This window comes from Oryctolagus cuniculus, chromosome 20 (assembly GCF_051225735.1).
Source record: "Oryctolagus cuniculus isolate XC-2025 breed Fujian yellow rabbit chromosome 20, ASM5122573v1, whole genome shotgun sequence".
Classification (NCBI taxonomy): Eukaryota; Metazoa; Chordata; class Mammalia; order Lagomorpha; family Leporidae; genus Oryctolagus; species Oryctolagus cuniculus.
Window position 1 is genome coordinate 41,619,456 of NC_142886.1, and position 23,273 is coordinate 41,642,728.

At 40.2% G+C, this 23,273-nt stretch overlaps 1 protein-coding gene across 7 annotated transcripts in view; it reads right to left on the reverse strand.

Moving 5' to 3' along the window:
- Nucleotides 1-23,273, reverse strand: part of TC2N (tandem C2 domains, nuclear) — a 39,158-nt gene that overhangs the window by 2,995 nt on the left and 12,890 nt on the right. For 5 of the 7 annotated variants that reach the window (XM_051826454.3, XM_051826453.3, XM_089322710.1 and 2 more), the window contains exons 4-11: nt 18,487-18,651; nt 17,163-17,254; nt 15,215-15,290; nt 14,574-14,674; nt 14,066-14,182; nt 10,109-10,300; nt 3,853-3,967; nt 259-458 (exon numbers count right to left, since the gene is read on the reverse strand). In XM_051826454.3, the coding sequence (XP_051682414.2) occupies nt 259-458; nt 3,853-3,967; nt 10,109-10,300; nt 14,066-14,182; nt 14,574-14,674; nt 15,215-15,290; nt 17,163-17,254; nt 18,487-18,651 (1,058 nt within the window). Of the gene's footprint in view, nt 1-258; nt 459-3,852; nt 3,968-10,108; nt 10,301-10,416; nt 10,772-14,065; nt 14,183-14,573; nt 14,675-15,214; nt 15,291-17,162; nt 17,255-18,486; nt 18,652-23,273 lie in introns of those variants that run through there. The other 2 variants (XR_016226861.1, XM_089322713.1) reach the window with 2 other exon arrangements.

Below are 23,273 nucleotides of genomic sequence, written 5' to 3' on the forward strand. Positions count from 1 at the left end.
TCTTTCTTATAATGTTGAAAAGCTCAAAAAAAGACTAATTAATGATAAACCTGATTGCTCAGAAATCCCACCTATTTGTATGAAAGCAAAAACTCTGACCGGGTTTAATAACTCTAGAAAACATTTAATTTTAAACTTACAATGCTGAAGAATTATGTTAATCATCTTCAATCTTATCCTGTATTTGCTTTGTTAACAACTGTTTAAATGCACAGAAAAACACAAGGAAGGAACTCAAAACAAAAACTCCACACTAACCTGGCCCACAAAGTGTTTTCTTCTTACAGAGCTTCGACTATAAAGCTTAATGAGAAAAACAATGTCTTTTTCATTCTGTATAAGTGGAAAAATCATAGTTTCTCCCCATTTTACTCTTCCACTAGAGGCCTTCAGTAAGCGTGTTTTCTTCTTATAAATCAACTCTCCAGAGCTAAACATTCCCACTTTCACAAAAAAACCTAAAAACAAGAAATTTTGATTTATAAAATTTTATTAAAATACCATATGAATGTATATCTATTTATTGTAAAAATACAAGTAAGCCGCTTTTAAAGGTTTGCTGAGCTAGTAACAGAAAACATCTCTACTCAACTTGCACCGCAACTATAAATAACTACTATAGTATCAAATGAATTTAACCTTCCTCCAGCTTGAGTGCCACTGAAGACCAGAATTGTAAGCATACAGAACAGTCAGCAGCAAAGGGGTACACGTTGAAGAGGGCTACACAGTGAGGTGCCAACTCTTTGGATGGCTAGAGAGTTATTTCTCACCTGTACACAGGTAAAATTCTTTGCTTGGGACACTGGCACTTAGGCATATGCCCACTAGAGAAAATCTATTCCTTTAATAAATTTGAAATGCAGAGCTTCCAATAACGGTAGACTAGCTTGTGTGAACTAAACTTTCATAGCTAACTATGACAAACTTTAAAAATATAAAAATACGGCACTGGCGCTGTGGCGTAGTAGGGTAAGCCTCTGCCTGCGGTGCTGGCATCCCACATGGGTGCCATTAGAGTCTGGGCTGTTCCACTTCCCATCCAGCTCCCTGTTAATGGCCTGGAAAGCAGTGGAAGACAGCCCAAGTGCTTGGGCCCCTGCACCCACACAGGAGACTGAGAAGAAGCTCCTGGCTTTTTGAAATAGCCCAACTCCAGCCGTTGTGACCGTTTGGGGAGTGAACCAGAGGACAGAAGATCTCTGTCCCTCCCTCTCTGTAACTCTCTCAAATAAATAAATAAATCTTTAAAAAACACTAAAGACTGACCCAAAGTGAAAAGAAATGGTAAGGGAGTCAATTCTATTTATTTATTTCTGACAGGCAGAAACACAGAGATTTCCCATCCACTGATTCATTCTACAAACACTTGCAGTAGCCAGGGATAGGCCAGGCCAAAGCTGTGAACCAGGAACTCTACCTGGGTCTCCCACGTGGGTGGCAGGTATCCCTACCTTCCTGCACATCAGCAGGAAGCTGGAATTGGGAGCAGAGCCAGGACATGAACCCAGGAACTCCACTATGGGATAAGGGTGTCCCAAGGATCATCTTCAAAACCATACCACTCACTCACCTGGAAGTCAATTCTGAATGACAGGAACTGCACTTGGTGAAATGCAGGTTTCTACAGCTTCTCAGCCAAGCGACCCCTAACCTCTCCCCTGCTGCCAAATGTGACTGGCACGGGATATTTTTCAAGCAGAAAGTGCAGTCTGGTTGACTTGAGGAGTCAGGTGACTGAGCTGAGGCTGTCAAGGTAGCAAGAAGGTGAGGAAGGGACTCCCAGAAAGGAGGGGGCCACAAAGTGATGACTATGATCTTTATAAATTCAATTTATAAAGCAGAGATTATTGGAAATCCTGATTCACTGCTTTGATTAAGGGAAGCCATCTGTTAATGTAACAAATTGCATCTATAAATTTCTACTGTTTGTCCTTGTTTCCCACAGTTAACTGTAGGTAGTCCTGGGGATTTATTCCAAGGTGTATTTTTTGTGTTTGAGGTTTTCTCATCTATGTATGTGATGTCAGTCTACAATGAACACGTATTGTTCTGTAATGATATCAACAATATGCTAATTTTACAAATTGCTTTTAAAAATCACACTTTAGAACAGTTCATATAGAATGTGAATCGTGCATTCCTTGAAAGTTTGGTAGAATCTGCCAGTAAAATCATCTCAGCTTAGTGCTTTGATTAGAGGCAATTCTTTATATTTTCATGGTTATTCTTTAATTAATATTATTTATCTTCTTGAGTGAATTTCTTCTTTAGATTTATTTATTTACTTGAAAGTCAGTGTTACAGAGATGGAGAGACAGATGGAGAGATCTTGTGTCTACTGGCATACTCCCCAGCTGACTGCAACAGCCAGGGCTGGGCCAGGCCAAAGCTAGGAGCTTCTTCCAGGTCTTCCACAAGGGCAGCAGGAGCCCAAGCTGCTTTCCCCAGGCCATTAGCAATGAGTTGGACTGAAGCAGAACAGCCAGGACACTAACCGGAGCCCACACGGGATGCCAGCACTGTAGGTGGTAGCTTTTACCCACTATACCACTACATTGGCCCTGAGTGAATTTTTTATGATTTATTTTGAATAGATATCTGAAGAAACTCAGGTGGTGATACATGTTATTATCTTATATATTACCAAACATCTTCTGAATTTGAAAGTATATACTTTTCCTTGTTCAGAGTATCATTCATATTTTTTTCTTGCTTATTAATCCAAACTACTACAAATTTATCTTGGTCCTCTCAAAGAAAAAGTTTTTGGTTTTATGGATTATGTCTTTTGTCTTGGTCTCCATATTTATCAACTTCAACTATAGCTCTAATAACCTACTTCACCTTTCCTCATGTTTGCTGTTTTTCCAGCTTCTTGAACGATCAGCTCATCTATTTTCAGTCTTTCTAGTTACAGTGGATATAAACTGCTCTTGCCTGTCCCCAGACAGTTCCCTTCTTTTAGTACAAAAAGGAGCATTCCTGTCCTACTCTTAACCCTTAAGGTACGCCTGAACTCAAATCTCCAGTTCTAGGTGTCCACACGAACCAGGTCTACACAACCAAAGTATCACAACCCCTGGTTGTGCCCAAAGGCCAAGGAAGTGAAAAGTGTAGCTTAATTTTTGTTCTTTTGGGTTTTTAAAAATTAAGTTTCTGGTTAGCAGAGCACCCAGCAAAGGGCTTAGACAGAGAAAGAACAGAGATTGAGGCTGGTGAGACAAACCTGAGAGTACTCTGGGCACTCAACCTGTATGAAATGATGAACTAAATATACAGGTTACAACTGAATAAGAATCAATAGACAAGCAGTTAAGATACACACAATGGCTAAAATTAGAAATCTAATAAAGTAACTTTACATTAAAGTTAATATTTAAGTTCAACAATAAAAATAAGATTTTAATCTCCATTCTAAGAAATGTAGGAAAACCGGCGGGCGCCGCAGCTCTCTAGGCTAATCCTCCGCCTTGTGGCGCCGGCACACCGGGTTCTAGTCCCAGTAGGGGCGCCAGATTCTGTCCTGGTTGCCCCTCTTCCAGGCCAGCTCTCTGCTGTGGCCAGGGAGTGCAGTGGAGGATGGCCCAAGTGCTTGGGCCCTGCACCCCATGGGAGACCAGGATGAGTACCTGGCTCCTGCCATCGGATCAGCGCGGCGCACTGGCCGCAGTGTGCCGGCCGCGGTGGCCATTGGAGGGTGAACCAACGGCAAAAGGAAGACCTTCCTCTGTCTCTCTCTCTCACTGTCCACTCTGCCTGTCAAAAAAAAAAAAAATGTAGAAATGTAGGAAAACCTTTTTATCACTAACACTCTCTAAAGATCTCACTTCGCACCACAGGTGTACTTACTCAAAGTTAGAGGAGTGGATGAGCTGGGAAGGTACTGTGCCTCAAGAATTTGCAACTGAATCCTGCTATTTACTGCTTGAAAACAAGTCCCCAGTTGAAGTTCTGCATGGCAAACCTGAATATCAAAAAAGTGTCATTTGGTAATTGAGAATAAAGTTTTGGGATATTTCAAACATTGAAAAATAAAGAGCTAAGCTTAGATAGTCTTGAAGCATTGCTTTTCATTGTCACCCGAAGTCATAAGGCAAAGTTGAGAAGACAAACGCAGGGTGGGTATCTGGCTGCACCCTTTGAGATGTCACGTGGGAGGCCAGCACCGTGGTGCAGTAGGTTAATCCGCTGCCTGCGGTGGCAGCATCCCATATGGGTGCTGGTTCTAGTCCTGGCTGCTCCTCTTCCAATCCAGCTCCCTGCTACGGCCTGGGAAAACAGTGGAAGATGGCTCAAGGCCTTGGGCCCCTGCATCTGTGTGGGAGACCAGAAGCAGCTCCTAGCTCCTAGCTTCGGATAAGCGCATCTCCAGCTGTTGTGGCCATTTGAGGAGTGAACCAATGGACAGAAGACCTTTCTCTCTGTCTCTCCTCTCACTGTCTGTAACTCGACCTCTCAAATAAATAAATAAACCTTAAAAAAAAAAAAGATGTCACTTGGGACACCCACATCCTTTTCCAAATGCACATCCTGGAAGGCTGCAGGTGATGGCTCAGGTAGCTGGGCCCTTTCACCCACAGGGGAGAGGATCCCAGGCTTCAGCTTGGCCCAGCCCTGGCTGCTTAGGTTTCTGGGGAGTAAACCAGCAGATGGGAGATCTCTTTCAAATAAATATTTCTAAAAAATACATAAATATCATAGATTCCAAAAATCTGAGGTGCTTCACCTTCATTGATTATGAAAATGAAAGTTACACATACACACTGAACCTTCAAAATCAGTGACACCAAAAGTCAATTTAAGTTAGAAACAAATAAAATTTCTAAGTAGTGTTGCTGGAGAAAATGCCAGTGAAATTAACCCAAAGGAATTTGCTTTCAAATAAGTAAGCACAGCCAAGTGCATTATTTTTAAGAACACACGGAATGATAAAAATGTTATAAATAAGCATCACTATTTCTTCTAATCACAGAAGTAAGAGCAGGTGCTACCAAAGCCAGCAGGTGGATTCGAGGGTTACCATTTGGATCACGTGTTGAATGGAGCAAGCTGAAGAAAGCAGCAAGAAGATGTTCACCACAATCATGAGGCAACAAACAAAGCAGAGAAGGCCAAACAACCTGAGGCAGTCGGTAAAATAAAGGAGACAGAGAGCCCGAGAAATCATTAAAATGTGCTCTTCAGTACTGCTGCCCTATCGCAGAAGACGGCTATTTGTCTGTGAAATACAACACAAGCCAGCCTACTTATGTGGATTCCAAGGATCTTGGAACGCAAATAAAAGCAACAAAAAGTTGTCCAAGTACAAAAACATTACTGTTGATGTGTTGAAAAGCGTAAGAATGGGAATAAAACAAGAACATATTGTTTACATATCTTACTAAGTGAGGCTCACTATGGATGAACAAAGAAGTCTTTTCTGGTAGTGATTCTAATAAAATCATAAAACAAATGAATGACTTTCTGGAGAGGTTTATATTTGTTAAGTACCCAGTATTCCCCAATAATTAGCTCATAGTTCACTGAAAAACTTTTTTATTTTTTGACAGGCAGAGTGGACAGTGAGAGACAGAGAGAAAGGTCTTTCTTTTCCGTTGGTTCACCCCCAAAGTGGCCGCTGTGCTGCGCCGATCTGAAGCCAGGAGCCAGGTGCTTCTCCTTGTCTCCCAGGCCGGTGCAGGGCCCAAGCACTTGGGCCATCCTCCACTGCACTCCCAGGCCACAGCAAAGAGCTGGACTGGAAGAGGGGCAACCGGGACAGAATCCGGCGCCCCGACCTGGACTAGAACCCAGGGTGCTGGCGCCGCAGGCGGAGGATTAGCCTAGTGAGCCGCAGCGCCGGCCACTTTTTTTTTTTTTGACAGGCAGAGTTAGACAGTGAGAGACAGAGAGAAAGGTCTTCCTTTTCCATTGGTTCACCCCCCAAATGGCTGCCGTGCTGCACCAATCCGAAGCCAGGAGCCAGGTGCTTCTCCTGGTCTCCCATGTGGGTGCAGGGCTCAAGCACCTGGGCCATCCTCCACTGCACTCCCAGGCCACAGCAGAGAGCTGGCCTGGAAGAGGAGCAACAGGGACAGAATCCAGCTCCCCAACCAGGACTAGAACCCAGTGTGCCGGTGCCGCAGGTGGAGGATTAGCCAAGTGTGCCATGGCGCTCGCCCTGAAAAACACTTTTTTTTTAAAAAAAGATTTATTTGACAGAGTTACAGAGAGACAGAAGGGAGGAGGGAGAGCAAGAGGAGGAGAGGGAAAAGGAGGGAAAGGGAGGGAGAGGGAGAGGGAGGGAGAGGGAGAAAGGGAGGGGGAGAGAGGGAGAGATTGATTTTCCATTTGCTGGTTCACTCCACAAATAGTCACAATGGCCAGGGCTGGGTCAGGGAGAAGCCAGGAGCTTCTTCTGGGTCTCCCATGTGGATGCAGGAGGCCAAGGACTTGGGCCATCTTCTGCTGCTTTCCCAGGTGCTTTAACAGGGAACTGGATTGGAAGTGGAGCAGCCGGGACTCACATGGGATGAGTGCCTGTAAGGATGCAGGCGTTGCAGGCGGTGGCTTAACCCACTACGCCACAGTGCCAGCCCCATTAACATATAATTTTGTGTTTTAAAATTCGTCATGGAGACAGATAATAAATGGTGAATTGCTTAAAAAGTAGAAACTTAACTGTTGAGGTTAATTTTCCCTTGAAAAAGTCTAAAATGATGTTAAAATTTGTTTACTTTGGCAAAAACTGCTACTTCTAAATCTAAGTGAATTTACTGCTTTGGTCTTAATCAGAATGAGAATGGGTTAATAACTCATTTCACATGAACTAACATGGTATCCATATACAAAATAAAATCTTTGCTGATTAAAAAAAAGTTCCTGTCCTTTTGAAAAAAGTTCCTTCTTGTTTACAAAACACAAAAGAAACCATGAATGAAAATCTTTCATTTTCTTCATTACGGTTCTGTACTCATAACTCACTTATGGAAACATGAAGGAGGCACAACTGTAGAGTTCACTCTCATAAAACAGAGCAGCATGTCACAATGCATTTTTCACTTCCTCCTTGTCAGTTTATATTCCAGAACATTAATTCAGATCATGAAAAAACTATTCAAAGTGGCTTTCTTATAACAACCAAAACATTAAAATTCCTACTAGTTAGCAGGAATGCGATGACTGTATCTAACAAGCACAAAACTGTAGGCAGATATAAGATAGGGTCACTGTGCCTGAATAATGTGCCTTTTTTTTTAAAGAAAAAGAAACTTTATTAGCCTTCCTGGAATCACCAACAATGAAATGTTAAGCATCATTAGAGAAAACCACAGTCTGGTGATGCTTAAGATGCTCCCATGAATGAAGAAAATGTCCACATACACACTGGAATAACACTCAGCCATTAAAAGGAATGAAGTCTCGTCATTCACGACAATATGGATCAAACTGGAGGTCATTATGTTAAGTGAAATAAGCCAAGCACACGAAGACAAGCACCATATGATCCTACCCCATGTGGAGCCAAAAAATAGGTAATCTCTTAGAAGTTAAAAGTATAACAGTGGTTACAAGAAAGGTTGATTAAGTGGTACTAAGTTATACTTAGATAGGAGTAAGAAACTCTGGGATTCTATTGCACACTAGAGTGACTACAGATAATGTTGATGTACTGTGTATTTCTTTATTTTAAAAAATACAACTAGGAGAAGGCATTGGCCGAGTGGTTAAAATGCCAGTTGGGGTACTCATATCCCATACGCACCTCGGAGGCAGCAAATGATGGCTCAGGTAGTTGGGATCCTGCCGTTCTTGTGGGAGACCCGGCTGAAGCAGCAAATGATGTCTCAAGTAGTTGGGTTCCTGCCATTCATGTGGGAGACCTGGCTTGCATTCCTGGCTCTTTCTGCAGCCTGGCCCAGACTTAGTTACTGCAGGCGTTTGTGAAGGGAACCAGTGGATGAGATCTCCCTCCCTTCTCTTGCCTCACACACCCCTACAGTTGTCTAATTCCCTCTGTCCTCAAGTGAATAATTCTGTTAAAAAACTTTAAAAAAATGACTAAGTTGTATATATGCTCATAAATTGGTTGGGATGAAGTGTTTACAGCTGATGTTTTTGTAAAAAGCTTCATTACCTACAGTGCTGACTGATTTATGAGACCTGATATTTGTTTCTCTGAATCAGCCAGCTGAACACTGTCTTTAAATTGCTTATGAATTCCTAATAATTACATAGTTTCCATGTCAGAATAACATTTATAGTAATCTGTCATAAACTTTGATAAGGTCAAACCTATATGTGACTATAAACTTACACAGGATTTATATTTTACCCATTTAGAAAATTTTACCTATTACAACAATAGCTGACAGAAAGATTTACCTTACCACTTGCTCAACACTGAGCGATCTGTTGTTCACACCAGGCCTGGGAGCCTGTGTTCTTTCCACGCCTGTTGTGGAGATAAGAGACTGAAGCACCTAAGTTCACACAGTCTAGTAGTCAGGGGATTAGGATTTGGGCAAAAATATCCTAGTTCCAGAGTCAGCTGTCTTACCCTACCACATATTGCCTCCCCAAGAAGATACTCTTTTAAAAAAATCATTAGAAATATATTTGATAGATACATAAAAATTATACATTTATAGGATACTATATGATGGTTCAATACATGTATACATTGTGTAATGTACAGAATGAATATATCTCCTAAAACATTTAACATTTCTTTAGATGAAAACTTTCAAGATCATATCTTCTGGTTTTTGTTTAATCAGATTTTAATTAATTAGAGAGTTCCCTATCATCCACCTGTTCAATTCCCAACTGCTCTTCTGACCAGGGCTGGGTCACACAGGAGCCAGGAGCTGGGGATCCAATCCAGGACTCCCACATGGATGGCAGGAACCAAGTACCTGAGCTGTCATTCTGTCCCTCAGGGTCTGCACTAGCAGCAGAAAGCTGGACTCAGAGCCAAAGGCAGGCAACAAACCCAGGCATTCTGACAGGAGACAGCAGCCTCCTAACCGGCAGTTTAGTCATTAAAACAACTTTCCTCATCTATTGCTGAACAATCTTTGAGTTTGGAATTTATGATTCTTTCTTGTTTTTCCTAAGTTATCAGTTACCAAAAAATACTGAAAAAGAAAATAATTTAATAATGTAAAGATACTCATACTTCAGGATTACCAAAAACCAAAAAATGTGCTAGGAGAAGGTAACTCTGAGGTTATCTTCCAATGAAGAAAGGAAAATGGTTCAATTATCTTTTAATCAATTATTTCTAAATTATCATTTTAAATGGCATTATTGACTTTTTTTTTTTTTTTTTTTTTTTGACAGGCAGAGTGGACAGTGAGAGAGAGAGACAGAGAGAGAAAGGTCTTCCTTTGCCGCTGGTTCACCCTCCAATGGCCGCCGCTGCAGCCGGCGCACCGCGCTGATCCTGGCAGGAGCCAGGAGCCAGGTGCTTTTCCTGGTCTCCCATGGGGTGCAGGGCCCAAGCACCTGGGCCATCCTCCACTGCACTCCCTGGCCATAGCAGAGAGCTGGCCTGGAAGAGGGGCAACCGGGACAGAATCCGGCGCCCCAACCGGGACTAGAACCCGGTGTGCCGGCGCCGCAAGGTGGAGGATTAGCCTAGTGAGCCACGGCGCCGGCTCGGCATTATTGACTTTTTAAAAAAGATTTTCTTTAGTCATTTGAGAGGTAGTTACAGATAGTGAGAGGGAGACAGAGAGAAAGGTCTTCCATTCACTGGTTCAGTCCACAAATGACCACAACGGCCACCAGAGCTGAACTGACCCAAAGCCAGGAGCCAGAAGCTTCTTCCAGGTCTCCCAGGTGGGTGCAGGGGCCCAAGCACATGGACCATCTTCTACTGCTTTCCCAGGCCATAGTAGAGCTGGATCTGAAGAGGAGCAGCCAGGACTAGAACTGGCGCCACAGATGGAGGATTAACCTACTATGCCACAGTGCCAGCCCCTACTACTGCCTTTTGAGAGTCTTCCTGAGTCTTTAAAACTCTACAGTATTCAAGTTATCCTCCAACAAACAAAAACTCATCCATTAGATAATTCTACAAGTATGAAACACTTTTAACATTACATACTACATCACTTACAGAAACTTTTGAAGGTGGTATTATATCCAATGAGTAATCCATTTCCTGTGTATTAAGAGTTCTGAGTGACAGTGAGCATTCTCCAATGGTTTTCTTCCTAGGAGTCTGAGTCTGAATCTTAAATACAAGTCTTACAGTTTGGAGACTTTGGAGTTTAATAGCAAATACAAAAGTTTCCATAAATTCAATAGCCTTAAAAAAAAAAAGCCAAGAAAACAGAAAATATGTAAGAACGGAACAGAAGGCTGATTTTAATTTTCTTACAACATTTTAAAATGAAAATTAAAATGGCAATGACCATGACTTGTTTTTCCAGAGTTTATTCTGAATATCAGCTTTCTTAATTTCACAAATCACTCTCTCATTAGGAACCCTGGTTGATATTAACAAGCTCATCAGACTAAAACATTTTCCCTTTTTGAAAATTAGATGTTTTTTCATCTGTGGTTCTAGGGCATCTTTCATGCTATTCATAATTCTTCAACAGTTAATGACAGTGGTTCAAGAATCAAGATTCTCAGTACCCAAAATCCAACTTGTTTAAGTGACGTGAATTATTTCCTAAAAGGGACTATTTTGTCTAACGTTCTTCCTCCACCCAAGACTTCATTTTGTCTTTTGATGATGTGTGTTCCACATTTTCCAGTCTGAAAATCAAATTTCCTGATAGAGGACAGAGGAAAGAGTTTTACTTACTTAGTATACCACAAGCTAACACCACCTTGCCACTAGACTGTTCTTTGTTATTCACTCCTTTTTTTATTTTTTAAAGAATTATTTGAAAGAGTGACAGAGAAGGAAAGATCTTACATCCAGTAGTTCAGTCCCCAAATGGCCACAGTGCCAGAGCTATGTCAGGCCAGAGCAAGGAGCCAGGAACTCCATCCAGGCCTCCCATATAGGTGGTAGTGGCCCATGCACTTGGGCCATCTTTCGCTGCATTCCCAGGTACTTGAGCAGGGAGCTGGATCTGAAGTGGAGCACACAGGACTCAAACCAGCACCCATATGGATGCCAGCATCCCAGGTGGAAGCTTGACCCATCACGCCACAACACTGGCCCCTCAATCCCTTCATCTTTCATGCACCCTTTTGCAAAGGAGCTTTCCCTTCAAAAAGGTTAGATATCTGGACAACTAACAAATATTCTGAATACTGTGACCAAATTTTCATGTTATTGTAATTGCAAATGCTTATACAGTCAAAATTGTGTTTCTGAGAGTCTGCCAAACATTGAGGTTTTTCTTTTAGAGTTTCAAGCCATAGGATAAAATAAGTAATATATTACACATAAAATCTTTAATGATTTTCCAGATTAACCATGTGTACTGGGGGCCAGCATGGTGGTGTAGTAGGTCAAGCCTCCACTTGCAGTGCTAGCATCCCATATGTAATTTTCCTAAGTTCAGTTTTATTTGAAAAATCAAAAAGTAAGGGTGGACATTGTGGTGAAGTGGGTTAAGCTGCTGCTTGGGACATCTGTATCCCATGTGGGGCTGCCTGGCTCAGAACCTGGCTACCCAGCACTTATGATCCAGCTTCCTACAAATGTGTCTGCAAGGTACCAGATGACAACCCAAGAACCTGGGTTCCTATCACCCATGCAGGAGACCCAGATTGAGTTCTGGGTCCTGGCTTTGGCATGGCCCAGACTCAAGCTGTTGGCAGGCATTTATGGAGTGAACCAGTAGAGGGAAGAATCTGTCTCTCCCTCTGTCACTCTGCTTTTCAAATATATATTAAAGTAAAATTGTTTAAATCAGAAAGCATTCATCTTCTAGTGTCAGGATTATAACTAGAGTGAAAACATATTTCTAAGCATATGTATTTTCATAAAATGAGATCATGATACACACACATACCAATTTTTATTTCTGCCTTCTTCACTTATTAAGAAGCTTTTTCCATGTCCTTCTAAACTCTTCCTAAACATTATTTTTTCATAACTGCCTAGGATTTTATCATACAGTGTTATGGGTTGAACTGCAGTCCTCAAAAAAACATATTCTGAAGTACTAACCTATAGTACCTCAGAATGTGACCTCATATGGCAACAGGGCCATTACACATGTGACTAGTGAAGTTAGAAAACACAATGCTAGAGGCCGGCGCCGCGGCTCACTAGGCTAATCCTCCGCCTAGCGGCGCCGGCACCCCGGGTTCTAGTCCCGGTCGGGGCGCCGGATTCTGTCCCGGTTGCCCCTCTTCCAGGCCAGCCCTCTGCTGTGGCCAGGGAGTGCAGTGGAGGATGGCCCAGGTGCTTGGGCCCTGAACCCCATGGGAGACCAGGAAAAGCACCTGGCTCCTGGCTCCTGCCATCGGATCAGCGCGGTGCGCCGGCCGCAGCGCGCCGGCCGCGGCGGCCATTGGAGGGTGAACCAACGGCAAAGGAAGACCTTTCTCTCTATCTCTCTCTCTCACTGTCCACTCTGCCTGTCAAAAAAAAAAAAAAAAAAAAAAAAACACAATGCTAGAATAGAGGGGACCCCACTTCAGTGTAACCTGTGTCCTTGTGGGAAGACACAGAGACATAGGAGAATGCCCTGAAGACAAAAACACAGACCAGAGTGATGTGCCTACAAGCTGAAGATTATTCAAGGATTGCTGGCCTTCACAGAGGCTGGGACGGGGACACGGAATAGTCAGTCTCTCTGAGAAGTAACCAAGAGTTCTGACATCTTGATTTCAGACTTCCTTCAAAACTATGAAAAATAAATTTCTGTTGTTTTAAGCCCCCAACTTATAGTACTTCGTTATGGAAGCCCAAGGAGACTAATACTTATGGGTACACCATCAGGTTTCTCATATTCTGTGAGACATTTAGATCACTTTCAACTTTTCTACTACAAACAAAATAGTCAAGGATATTTTAAATTATTTTTATTAATTTGAGAGAGAGAGAGAGAGGGAGGGAGGGAGGGAGGGAGGGAGGGACAGAGACAGAGACTTTCCATCCATTGGTCCATTCCCTAAATGCCACAACAGCCAGGGCTTTGTCAGGCTGAGCCAGGAACTCAACCTGGGTCTCCCATGCAAGTGGAAAGGACCAAGTACGTCAGCCATCACCTGCTGTCTCCAAGGAAGCACGCTGGTAGTAAGCTGGAAACAGCAGCAGAGCCAAGCCTCAAACTCAGGCTCTCTGACATGGGATGCAGGCATTCCAACCAGTGTGTCTCAGTCACCGCACTAAATGCCCACCCTGTCAAGAATGTATACTTCATATACTTGCATGTTTTTGCTCTTGTTTGTATTTTAGATTATTTCCATTGAACAGATGAGTAGAATTACTCTTTAAAAAGTATAAATATTTTCAAGTTTTGCTGTGTATTGTCAAAGCAATTTCCAGAAAGTTGTATGTTCTAGAGTACTTGTAAAATTTTTCCTAATTGTAATGAACGAAAAGAGAGAGAAAGGAGAAAGGGAAAGCAATATGTAATTTCAAGTTACATTTCAATGATTAATAGTGAGAGAAAACTTTTTCATGTTTATTAGTCATCTGAATTATCTTGAAATGATATGTTCCTTCAGAAGATACTCTCTCATTTCTGTAGGAAAACACTAACCTTTTAACCATATCAAAAGATAAAAATGAACAAATACTTAGTATGAAAACTAGAATCTATAAAACCAAACTCATTGGAACTATTTAAAATAAATTAATTGTAATTGTGAAACTATTTTTCAAAATCAAAGTGGGTTGTGGGCATGAGAAGTCAAAAATATAGAAATTTACTTTCCTTTCATATAAAGAAGTTTCTTAGGTATTATTAATGTATATATTTTAGTGTTTAAGATTTTTTTTTACACAAAAATATCACTCCTTCAAAACTGTCTTTAAGAAACAAGGATACATACTTCATAGTTTCCCCAAAATAAAACACTTTCTTATTCTACTTCTTTTCATGGATATGAGATGAATGTGAGAAAAACAGAAATTTCAACAGAAACAGCCACTTACACGTGACCCTTGCTTGACTGATGACTTGAAATGCACTGGTTTGGGTAATGTTAGTGTTCCTTTTACAGAAACAGTCGGGGCTTCTCCACAACTAGAAGGCCAGCTTAAATCTCTGCACTAAAAGAATTAAAAATATAGTTTGCACTTTACTAAGGACTGACAACACAAATGTTTGCTGGATTTCTTGAGTTAGCGGGTTTAGATAAAAACTATAAAAATAAACTTTAGTATACTGAGATTTTCATGTTTAATCTACATTAAAATAAATTTGATACTTAATACTCTAGGCTAAGAGGACACATCAATTTCCTTCCTGATATTAAAAATACACACCCTTCCATTTATTGTCTGTTTTGTTAGAGGCTTTATTAAATATTATTTTCTGCGAAATAACATAGAATCATAAATCCTAAAGATGGTATTGGGCCACTTCTAAGAGGGCAACAGTAGACACTTACAATATCTAAATATCCAATTATGTAATAAAAGTTGGCATTAACCAATGTACCTGTAACACTGTGATCCATATCTGCTCCAGTGAAGAATTATAAAACAATCTCACACTCAGTCTCCCCAGATCTCTTTCATCTCCTGACAGAGTAATTGTATCTGAATCGTAGAGGGACAGAGAGGTGAGAAACTTCCTGCAATGGTTTTAACCCAGTGAAGCTTTGCTACAATCTAATTCTAACAGTACAACTGAAAAATGCTACAATTATTTTTCAAAGTTCTTGATTTAATAAGACAAAGACTACAAAGTTTTAATTACAGTACTAGGAGGAAGACATATTATAAAAACCATATGGTTTAAAATTTTAATCCAATTGCTTTGTGAGGGATTTAGGATAAAACTAAGAAAAACCTTCCCAAATAACATTCATATGGCCCCTTAGTACTATAAACTTAACTAACATACTTTAAAACAAATAAAAGTTACTTAACTGCTTCAGTGTTTTAAAAATATGCATTTATGTCTCTCACTGAAAAAGGACTATCTGTACTGAGTATCCAATGCTGACGACACTGCTCACGTGGATATGAGAGCCTGGAGTTTTGATTTTTTTCTACTTTATCATATATGCTTTCAAATTACTATCAACTAGAAATAATTCCCTTGAGAATATAAAAATAGGATATTTTATTCCTTACCTAGGCTCCTGTTACTGCCTTGAGAATTCTTTCTTGAAGAAGAACTACTGGGTACACTGGATAATGAATCATGTCTCTACAAATAAAATTCTTCCTTAGTCAGAAGTGGCAAATCAAACTTTAAGGATTCTTACACTTAAGCCCCAGTACCCACCCTTGTAACACACTGCATGCTAACCATTTTGACAGCTAGTGGTAGGAATCACTCAAGGGGAAAAAAAAAGCTTTTTGTGTGTGTTATCAGAAAAATCTTAAATATATTACTAGATAATATACCAGGAAACTTCTGTTATTTTTTGTTTGGTCTTGTAATAAGGAGAAAGAAATCACTGCTTTAAGTTTCATACTTAGAACTATTCATGAAAACCAGAAATCTGGATGTGCCCTGTTTATTTTTTTTTTTAACTTTTATTTAATGAATATAGATTTCCAAAGTACAGCTTATGGACTACATTGGCTTCCCCCTCCCCCCCGATGACTTCCCTCCCACCCGCAACCCTCCCCTTTCCCGCTCTCTCTCCCCTTCCATTCACATCAAGATTAATTTTCAATTTTCTATATATACAGAAGATCAGTTTAGTATACACTAAGTAAAGATTTCAACAGTTTGCACCCCCATAGAAACACAAAGTGAAATATACTGTTTGAGTACTCGTTATAGCATTAAATCTCAATGTACAGCACATTAAGGACAGAGATCCTACATGAGGAGTAAGTGCACAGTGACTCCTGTTGTTGACTTTACAAATTGACACTCCTGTTTATGATGTGCCCTGTTTATTACTCAAACACCCGTGAAGCAGCATGGTTTACCTGGGAATATGGCAGAAACATAAACTCAGGCCAACCACAGATAACTGGATCAGAAACTCTGGGGGTAAAGCCTACTACCTGTGTTTTAAAAAGCTCTTTAAATAATCCTGATGTGCATTAAAGAGTTGTTATAAAGAATTAAATCTGCAAAAATATCTCTGGATTACTAAGGATTATTTACAGTACATTTCCATTTTATAAAGCATTCGTATATACATTCACATGGAAAAAAACACACAAGTATAAAAATCTACAAGTATTCTAAAACATTTTCACAGTGCTTTTACTCTCACTATAGAAATACGAGTAATTTGCATTTTTAATTTGCTTTTCTCTATGTACTTATTTTAAATAATGTTTATTTGAGCTAAAAAATAAGCATTTTTAAACAATCAAAAAATTCTCACTTCCATTTCAAAAATAGGACACTGTTTTAATATTAGTGAATAATTAAAGTCCTTCATCACCATGGAAACAGTAATTTTAATTAACTAATTACGTTCACTAAGGAAGTTAAATTAATACACACTTGTAACTATACTATTTTAAATCCAACTGCCTCAAGAGTCCTGAGTGCATACCAACAAAGAAATGTAAAAGTCATAAAAACCAAACATAGGCCGGCGCCGCGGCTCAACAGGCTAATCCTCTGCCAAGCGGCACCGGCACGCCGGGTTCTATTTCCAGTCGGGGCGCCGGATTCTGTCCCGGTTGCCCCTCTTCCAGGCCAGCTCTCTGCTGTGGCCCCGGAGTGCAGTGGAGGATGGCCCAAGTGCTTGGGCCCTGCACCCCATGGGAGACCAGGAAAAGCACCCGGTTCCTGGCTTCGGATCACCGCGGCAGCCATTGGAGGGTGAACCAATGGCAAAAAGGAAGACCTTTCTCTCTGTCTCTCTCTCTCACTGTCCACTCTGCCTGTCAAAAAAAATAAATAAATAAAAAAAATAAAAAATAAAAACATAGCCAGCTAAGAGTTTCCCAAAATAATACTAAAAGGAAAGGATGCGTATTGCTTTCCAGATATTAGAATAGATACTTCCATTAAAAAAATGCTCCTAATGTAATTCACACATTTCTGAATTTTTAATTTGAAAGTACATTATCACATATAATTAAATTTATAAAACAAACTTACCTGAAGAAATCGTTGAGAAGAACTTGTAAGATCAAACATAGATCTGCTTAGCCCAGAGGGACTAGGAAGTTTGCTGGCCCTTAAATCACAAACTACAAAGGGAAATAAAAGTACTTATTTTATAGTTCAAGAAAACAAAAACAAAAAACCGGCTGAATTCTATTTGATTCCCATTAACCAAACCTCTATAGAAATATATCATATGTTAGGGGCTGGCACTGTGGCATAGCAGATAAAGCACCGTCTGCTATGCTGGCATCCCATATGGCCACCAGTTTGAGTCCTGGCTGCTCTACTTCTGATCCATCTCTCTGCTATGGCCCGAGAAAGCAGTAGAGGATGGCCCAAGTGCTTGGGCCCCTGTGCCCGGGTGGGAGACCCTGAAGAAGCTCCTGGCTCCTGTTTTCAGATAGGCCCAGCTCCTGCTGTTGAGCTCATCTGGGGAGTAAACCAGTGGATAGAAGACCTCTCTCTCTCTCTCTGCCTCTCTGTAACTCTGAATTTCAAGTAAATAAATAAATCTTTAAAAACAAAAGCAGCTAATTTCAAAAGCTTATCTTCCATTTAAAAAAAAAGAAGTATGGGCAAGCCTATGTAAGAGAAAAGTCTTCTGATGAAATTTTTAAATGTTTTTCAATTACTATTGATTGAAATGATCAGCACAAATCAAACATCTTCATATTCACATCAAATACATGGGAACTTCAAAAAGTTCATGAAAATGTGCATTATGAAAAAAACAGCATAGATGTCAAATTTTTTACACCTATATAAATGTATGTTTTAATTTAATTTCATAAACACTTTTGGCATCAAAACAAACACATCTTTTAACTCCATTTTCCCACAAACCTTATGAAGTATTCTGACAAATGGTAGACTATCTACAGTATATACAGTCTCAAATATGAAACTAAAAATATTCTATAATCAAATAATTTGTTTTCTTTGTTCATACTTCTAGTCGCCATGGGTTTCTAATTCATTTTCACTGAATTCAGCAGAAAACAAGCTTGCAAATATATCTGTTGTAGAAGTTACAAATAGATGATATGTAAACAATGTGAAAACAAAAATTCATTCAAAAATGAAAAAATGGAATTTGAAACTACCAGACACAACTCATTAATTTTTCAATTTTTATATTAAATATAATACAGAGAAGTCACAATGTTTGTCATAACACATATAAAGCTTGCTTTGCTCTTATTTTTAAACTGTTTTTAATAAGAATCATTTTTTCCAGGGTCTTAAATTTATCTGATATCGAAATTTTTTAAAGAAAAACACAAGAGGAAAAGCACATCCACGTAATTTTTCGCACCTGATCCATACAGTCTCTTGGCTTCCGAGTGGGGAGGAAAGCGCCGACTCAGATCTGGTGAAACGTGCTGATACATGTAGAATGGGTTGTATACATCATAAGTGCCATGCTGACACGAACTGGAAAGCTCTACCTTTCGGTCTCCAAAGGACGCCCTGGCAGATCCTGAAAGCAAGCATTTCTAAAGTTTCACACTGTCCTTTTCTTGGAATTATTAGCCAACAGCTGGCACGCTCAAGGCAAAGGGAAAAATTTTTTGTCTTCAAGTAATACTAAATCACATATCTTTGATACCTAAAAAATAATCAGCACACATTTGTGGAATTCGGCTTGGTAATAAATCACTGAGCTGCATATTTCTGTTTTGTGCATTTCTCTCTACGCTTATTATATCTTACAACTTAAAAAGAGCAAAACAATGAATCAAATTCCACTCAAGGTTAATAATCATATTGAGAAAATTATATACATATAAAATAGCATTTTTCAAAAGTATAAATTACTATCACCTTTTAATTTTTTTCCCACTTAAATCTACAATATAAACTGACATTATCTGAATCATGCTCAGCAATTAAAGTCAGTTTTACACTGAGTTCAGAAAATAAAAATAAGATAAAGGGTATGAGGTAAATTTTACTCTTGCCTTGGTTCAAATAACTACACATATAATCTAAGCACAGTACATAGGCAGAAGGGTGCCAAGAATAAATCGTGCTATCAGAGAGTCACTACCTATATATCTTAGAAGCTAATTGTGAAGTCATTTAACACACAAACATTGCTACAAAAAGTCTTTGTGGTAATAAGATAGTACCAATTACTAGTAAGAAATCTTTCATGAGTAGTAGCATCAGAGATAACTCATTACTTTTATAAGCATTACTTAAAAAAGAACATTCTTGTTTCATTTTTCTTTTATATAAATAAGCCATTTAGAGAATTCCCTTCCCCTCAGGCAGTATATGGTGATATCAGTTTTCAAGTTCAGGAGCAATTTCTCTCAATAACTGAACCACAGTTAATGTAAAGTTGCATGATGCCTATGTTTCAAAAGCCAGACTCAAAATGCACACCCTCAGTGGAGCTGTAGGTAAATATGTGATAAAGTACAATAAAAAGCTCATGGTAAAACGCGTCTGTTACCAAAGCACCAAAATGAAGCTGCAATCAGACTCATCAGCAGGAAAAGCAGCAAAACAAATTCCAAATACTTGAAGTACAACTTCAGTCGTTATAAATAATGGTCAGTCTTATCTTCTCAAAGTCTCCTCCCTCTCAGCCCTTCACTCACATACACATACATGCACACAAAGAAATGCAGATTTGACTCTTCTGTTTATATTCAGAGTCCTTTCTTGACTCTAAATGTTCTGACACATGAAACTCAGATGCGTTCACTACATCCTCAGTAAGCCTATGATGATGAAACACTGTAGAACAATTAAAAAGCAATTATCATGGGGTGGGGGTTTGGCAGATTGGTCAGGAGAACAATGGGGAAACCTACACCCCATATCAAAGTGCTAGGTTTGAATCCTGGCTCTACTCCTGATTCCAACTTCCTGCTAATTGCTCATGTGCATCCTGGGAAGCAGCAAATGATGGCTTAAGTAGTTGGGTTCCCGCTACCTACCTGGGAGACCCGGATTAGGTTCTTGGCTTTGGCCTGACCCAGCCCCAGCTGTAGGAGGCACTGAGGGAGTGAACTCAGGAGTGATGAAAATGCTTCTTATAGGAATGTAACTGAACCTAGAGTCTTGAACATTATATGTCCAGAACACAATCTAAAACTACTCCAAAAACAAAATAAAAAAGGGGGGGGCTGGTGCTGTAGCTCAGCAGGTTAATGCCCTGGCCTGAAGCACCAGCCTCCCATATGGGCGCCGGTTCTAGTCCTGGCTGCTCCTCTTCCAATCCAGCTCTCTGCTGTGGCCTGGGAAAGCATTAGAAGATGGCCTAAGTCCTTGGGCCCCTGTACCGCGGGGGAGACCCGGAAGAAGTTCCTGGCTCCTGGCTTTGGATCAGCGCAGCTCTGGCCATTGCGGCCATCTGGAGAGTGAATCATCGGATGGAAGACCTCTCTGTCTCTCTCTCTGCCTCTCCTCTGTGCAACTCTGACTTCCGAATAAATAAATAAATCTTAAAAAAAAAAAAAAAAACACAAACCAGGAAAATGTGATCCATTATCAAGAAAAACAATTCACAGTATCTAGATGACCTAGATGATGAAATCAGAAAATACTTTAAAAAGTTCAAAGATAGGGACCGGCACTGTGGCATAGCAAGTAAAGCAGCCACCTACAGTGCTGGAGTCCCAGCTGCTCCACTTCCGATCCAGCTCTCTGCCATGGCCTGGGAAAGCAGAAGATGGCCCAAGTCCTTGGGCCCCTGACCCGTGTGGGAGACCCAGAAGAAGCTCCTGGTTTCAGACTGGTGCAGTTCCAGCCATTGTGGCCATCTGGGAAATGAACCAGCAGATGGAAGACCTCTCCTTCTCTCTGCTTCTGCCTCTCTGTGGCTCTGCCTTTCAAATAAATAAATAAATCTTAAAAAAAAGTTCAAAGATATAAAAGAAAACATGCTTTCAATAATATATAAAAACAGGAAATTACATACTTTCAATAATCTAAAAAGAACTAAATGTAAATTCAAGAACTGAAAAATGTAATGTCTAAAATTTTAAAAATTTACTACATAGGCTTAAGAGCTGAAAGGAAATAACAGAGGAAAGAGACACTGAGCTTGAAAACAGATCACTATTACCCAAAGAACAGAGAGTAAAAATCATTTTCAAAAATTCAAGTCTCAGAGACCCATAGAACAATATCAAAGGATCAAACATTGTGTGTGTTAAGCACAGTGGTTATTACAATACCATATCAGTGCCTGGGTTTAAGTCTCAGCTTCACTCCAGATTCCAGGTCTCTAATGTGTACCCTGGAAAGCAGCAGTAATGGCTCAAGTAGATGGGTTCTTGCCACCACATGCGAGGCCTAGAGGGAGAAACCAGCTCCTGACCTCAACTTGACCAAACTCTGGCCTTTGTGGACATTTGGGAAGTGAGTGAACAGATGGAAAAATCACTCTCTGTCCCACTTACTCTCTTTGCTTTTTGAATAAATTAAGTAAATTTTTAAAAGGTCAAATATGTTGTGTAATTGGAGTTCCAAAACAGGAGGAGAGTGAGGATGAAGCAGAAAAAATATATGGACAAATATTCTATATTGTGATAGTGCTTTGAAATACATTCATACATTAATTTGTTAATATTCAACAAATATGCACAAAATTCAATAAACAAACCTTTGGGTAGTTCCCTGTAAGATTTACATTGAAAGAAAACTATAAGTAGATCACTAAACTCCAGCAGATAATATACAAGGATACTTCTTGTAAAAGCTCATGAAAAATGTGCATTATCTTTTAGTTTCCGTTTTCCATGAATTTTACAAAGTACTTTCATATGATTAAGTATTTAGAGGGAAGTGTACTGGTGTTTTCAATTTAGTCTAAGCTGCATTCCCTCTCCTACCAAAAAACTGAATTATGGACAGAAGAATGGATAGGTGGATAGATATGTGATAAATCAAGAATAGTGAAAATGTACTGAAGAATTGTGTGGTGCACACATAGGTAGTCACTGTTTTGTTTCTTCTACCTTTCTATGTGTTTGAAATTGTTTTAATAAAATTTTTAGGAAAAAAAGTCGTTTGGATTACCAGTATTTGAATGGAATAACAGTTTTTTTTAAGATTTATTTATGGAGCCGGCGCCGTGGCTCAATAGGCTAATCCTCCACCTTGCGGCGCCGGCACACCGGGTTCTAGTCCCGGTCGGGGCGCCGGATTCTGTCCCGGTTGCCCCTCTTCCAGGCCAGCTCTCTGCTATGGCCAGGGAGTGCAGTGGAGGATGGCCCAGGTGCTTGGGCCCTGCACCCCATGGGAGACCAGGAAAAGCACCTGGCTCCTGGCTCCTGCCATCGGATCAGCGCGGTGCGCCGGCTGCAGCGGCGGCCATTGGAGGGTGAACCAACGGCAAAGGAAGACCTTTCTCTCTGTCTCTCTCTCTCTCACTGTCCACTCTGCCTGTCAAAAATAAAATAAAAAAAAAATAAAAAAAAAAAAGATTTATTTATGTATTTATTTGAAAAGCATTGTCACAGAGGGAGAGAAAGAGAAGACATCTTCCATTTGCTGGTTCCCCCCACAAATGGCTGCAATGGCCAGTACACAGCCAGGCTGAAGCCAGGAGCTTCATCAGGGTCTCCCACGTAGGTGGCAGGGACCCAAGCACTTGGGCCAGCCTCCACTGCTTTGCCAGGTGCATTATCAGGGAGCTGGGTAAGAAGCGGAGCAGCTGGGACACGAACCAGTGCCCACATGGGTTGCCAGCGTCACAGGAAGCAGCTTAATCTGGTACACCACAACACTGGCCCCAACGATCATTGTTTTTAAAAAACAAGAACTATTAGTTCATTGGTCTCTACAACACTTGCCAAACTTCAGCCAATGAATCTACCTTATTCAAGTAGCTATCTGGATTGGGGAATATAGACTGGAGAAGACAGAAGGAAAGGGGGATTACTTGTTTCCTTATTTCTCATTGCACCAGACTTTAGAAAACAGCAGATAAGAAACTATATATTTTCTGTTTATGATCAAGTATAGAATAATTCCTTTATTATTTTCTTTCTAGATATGTGAAGGATACCTGAGATATTACATTATTCCTTTTAACAAGGTTAAATCTATACAGAAATGTGTTGCATCATGATCTGATTTCAT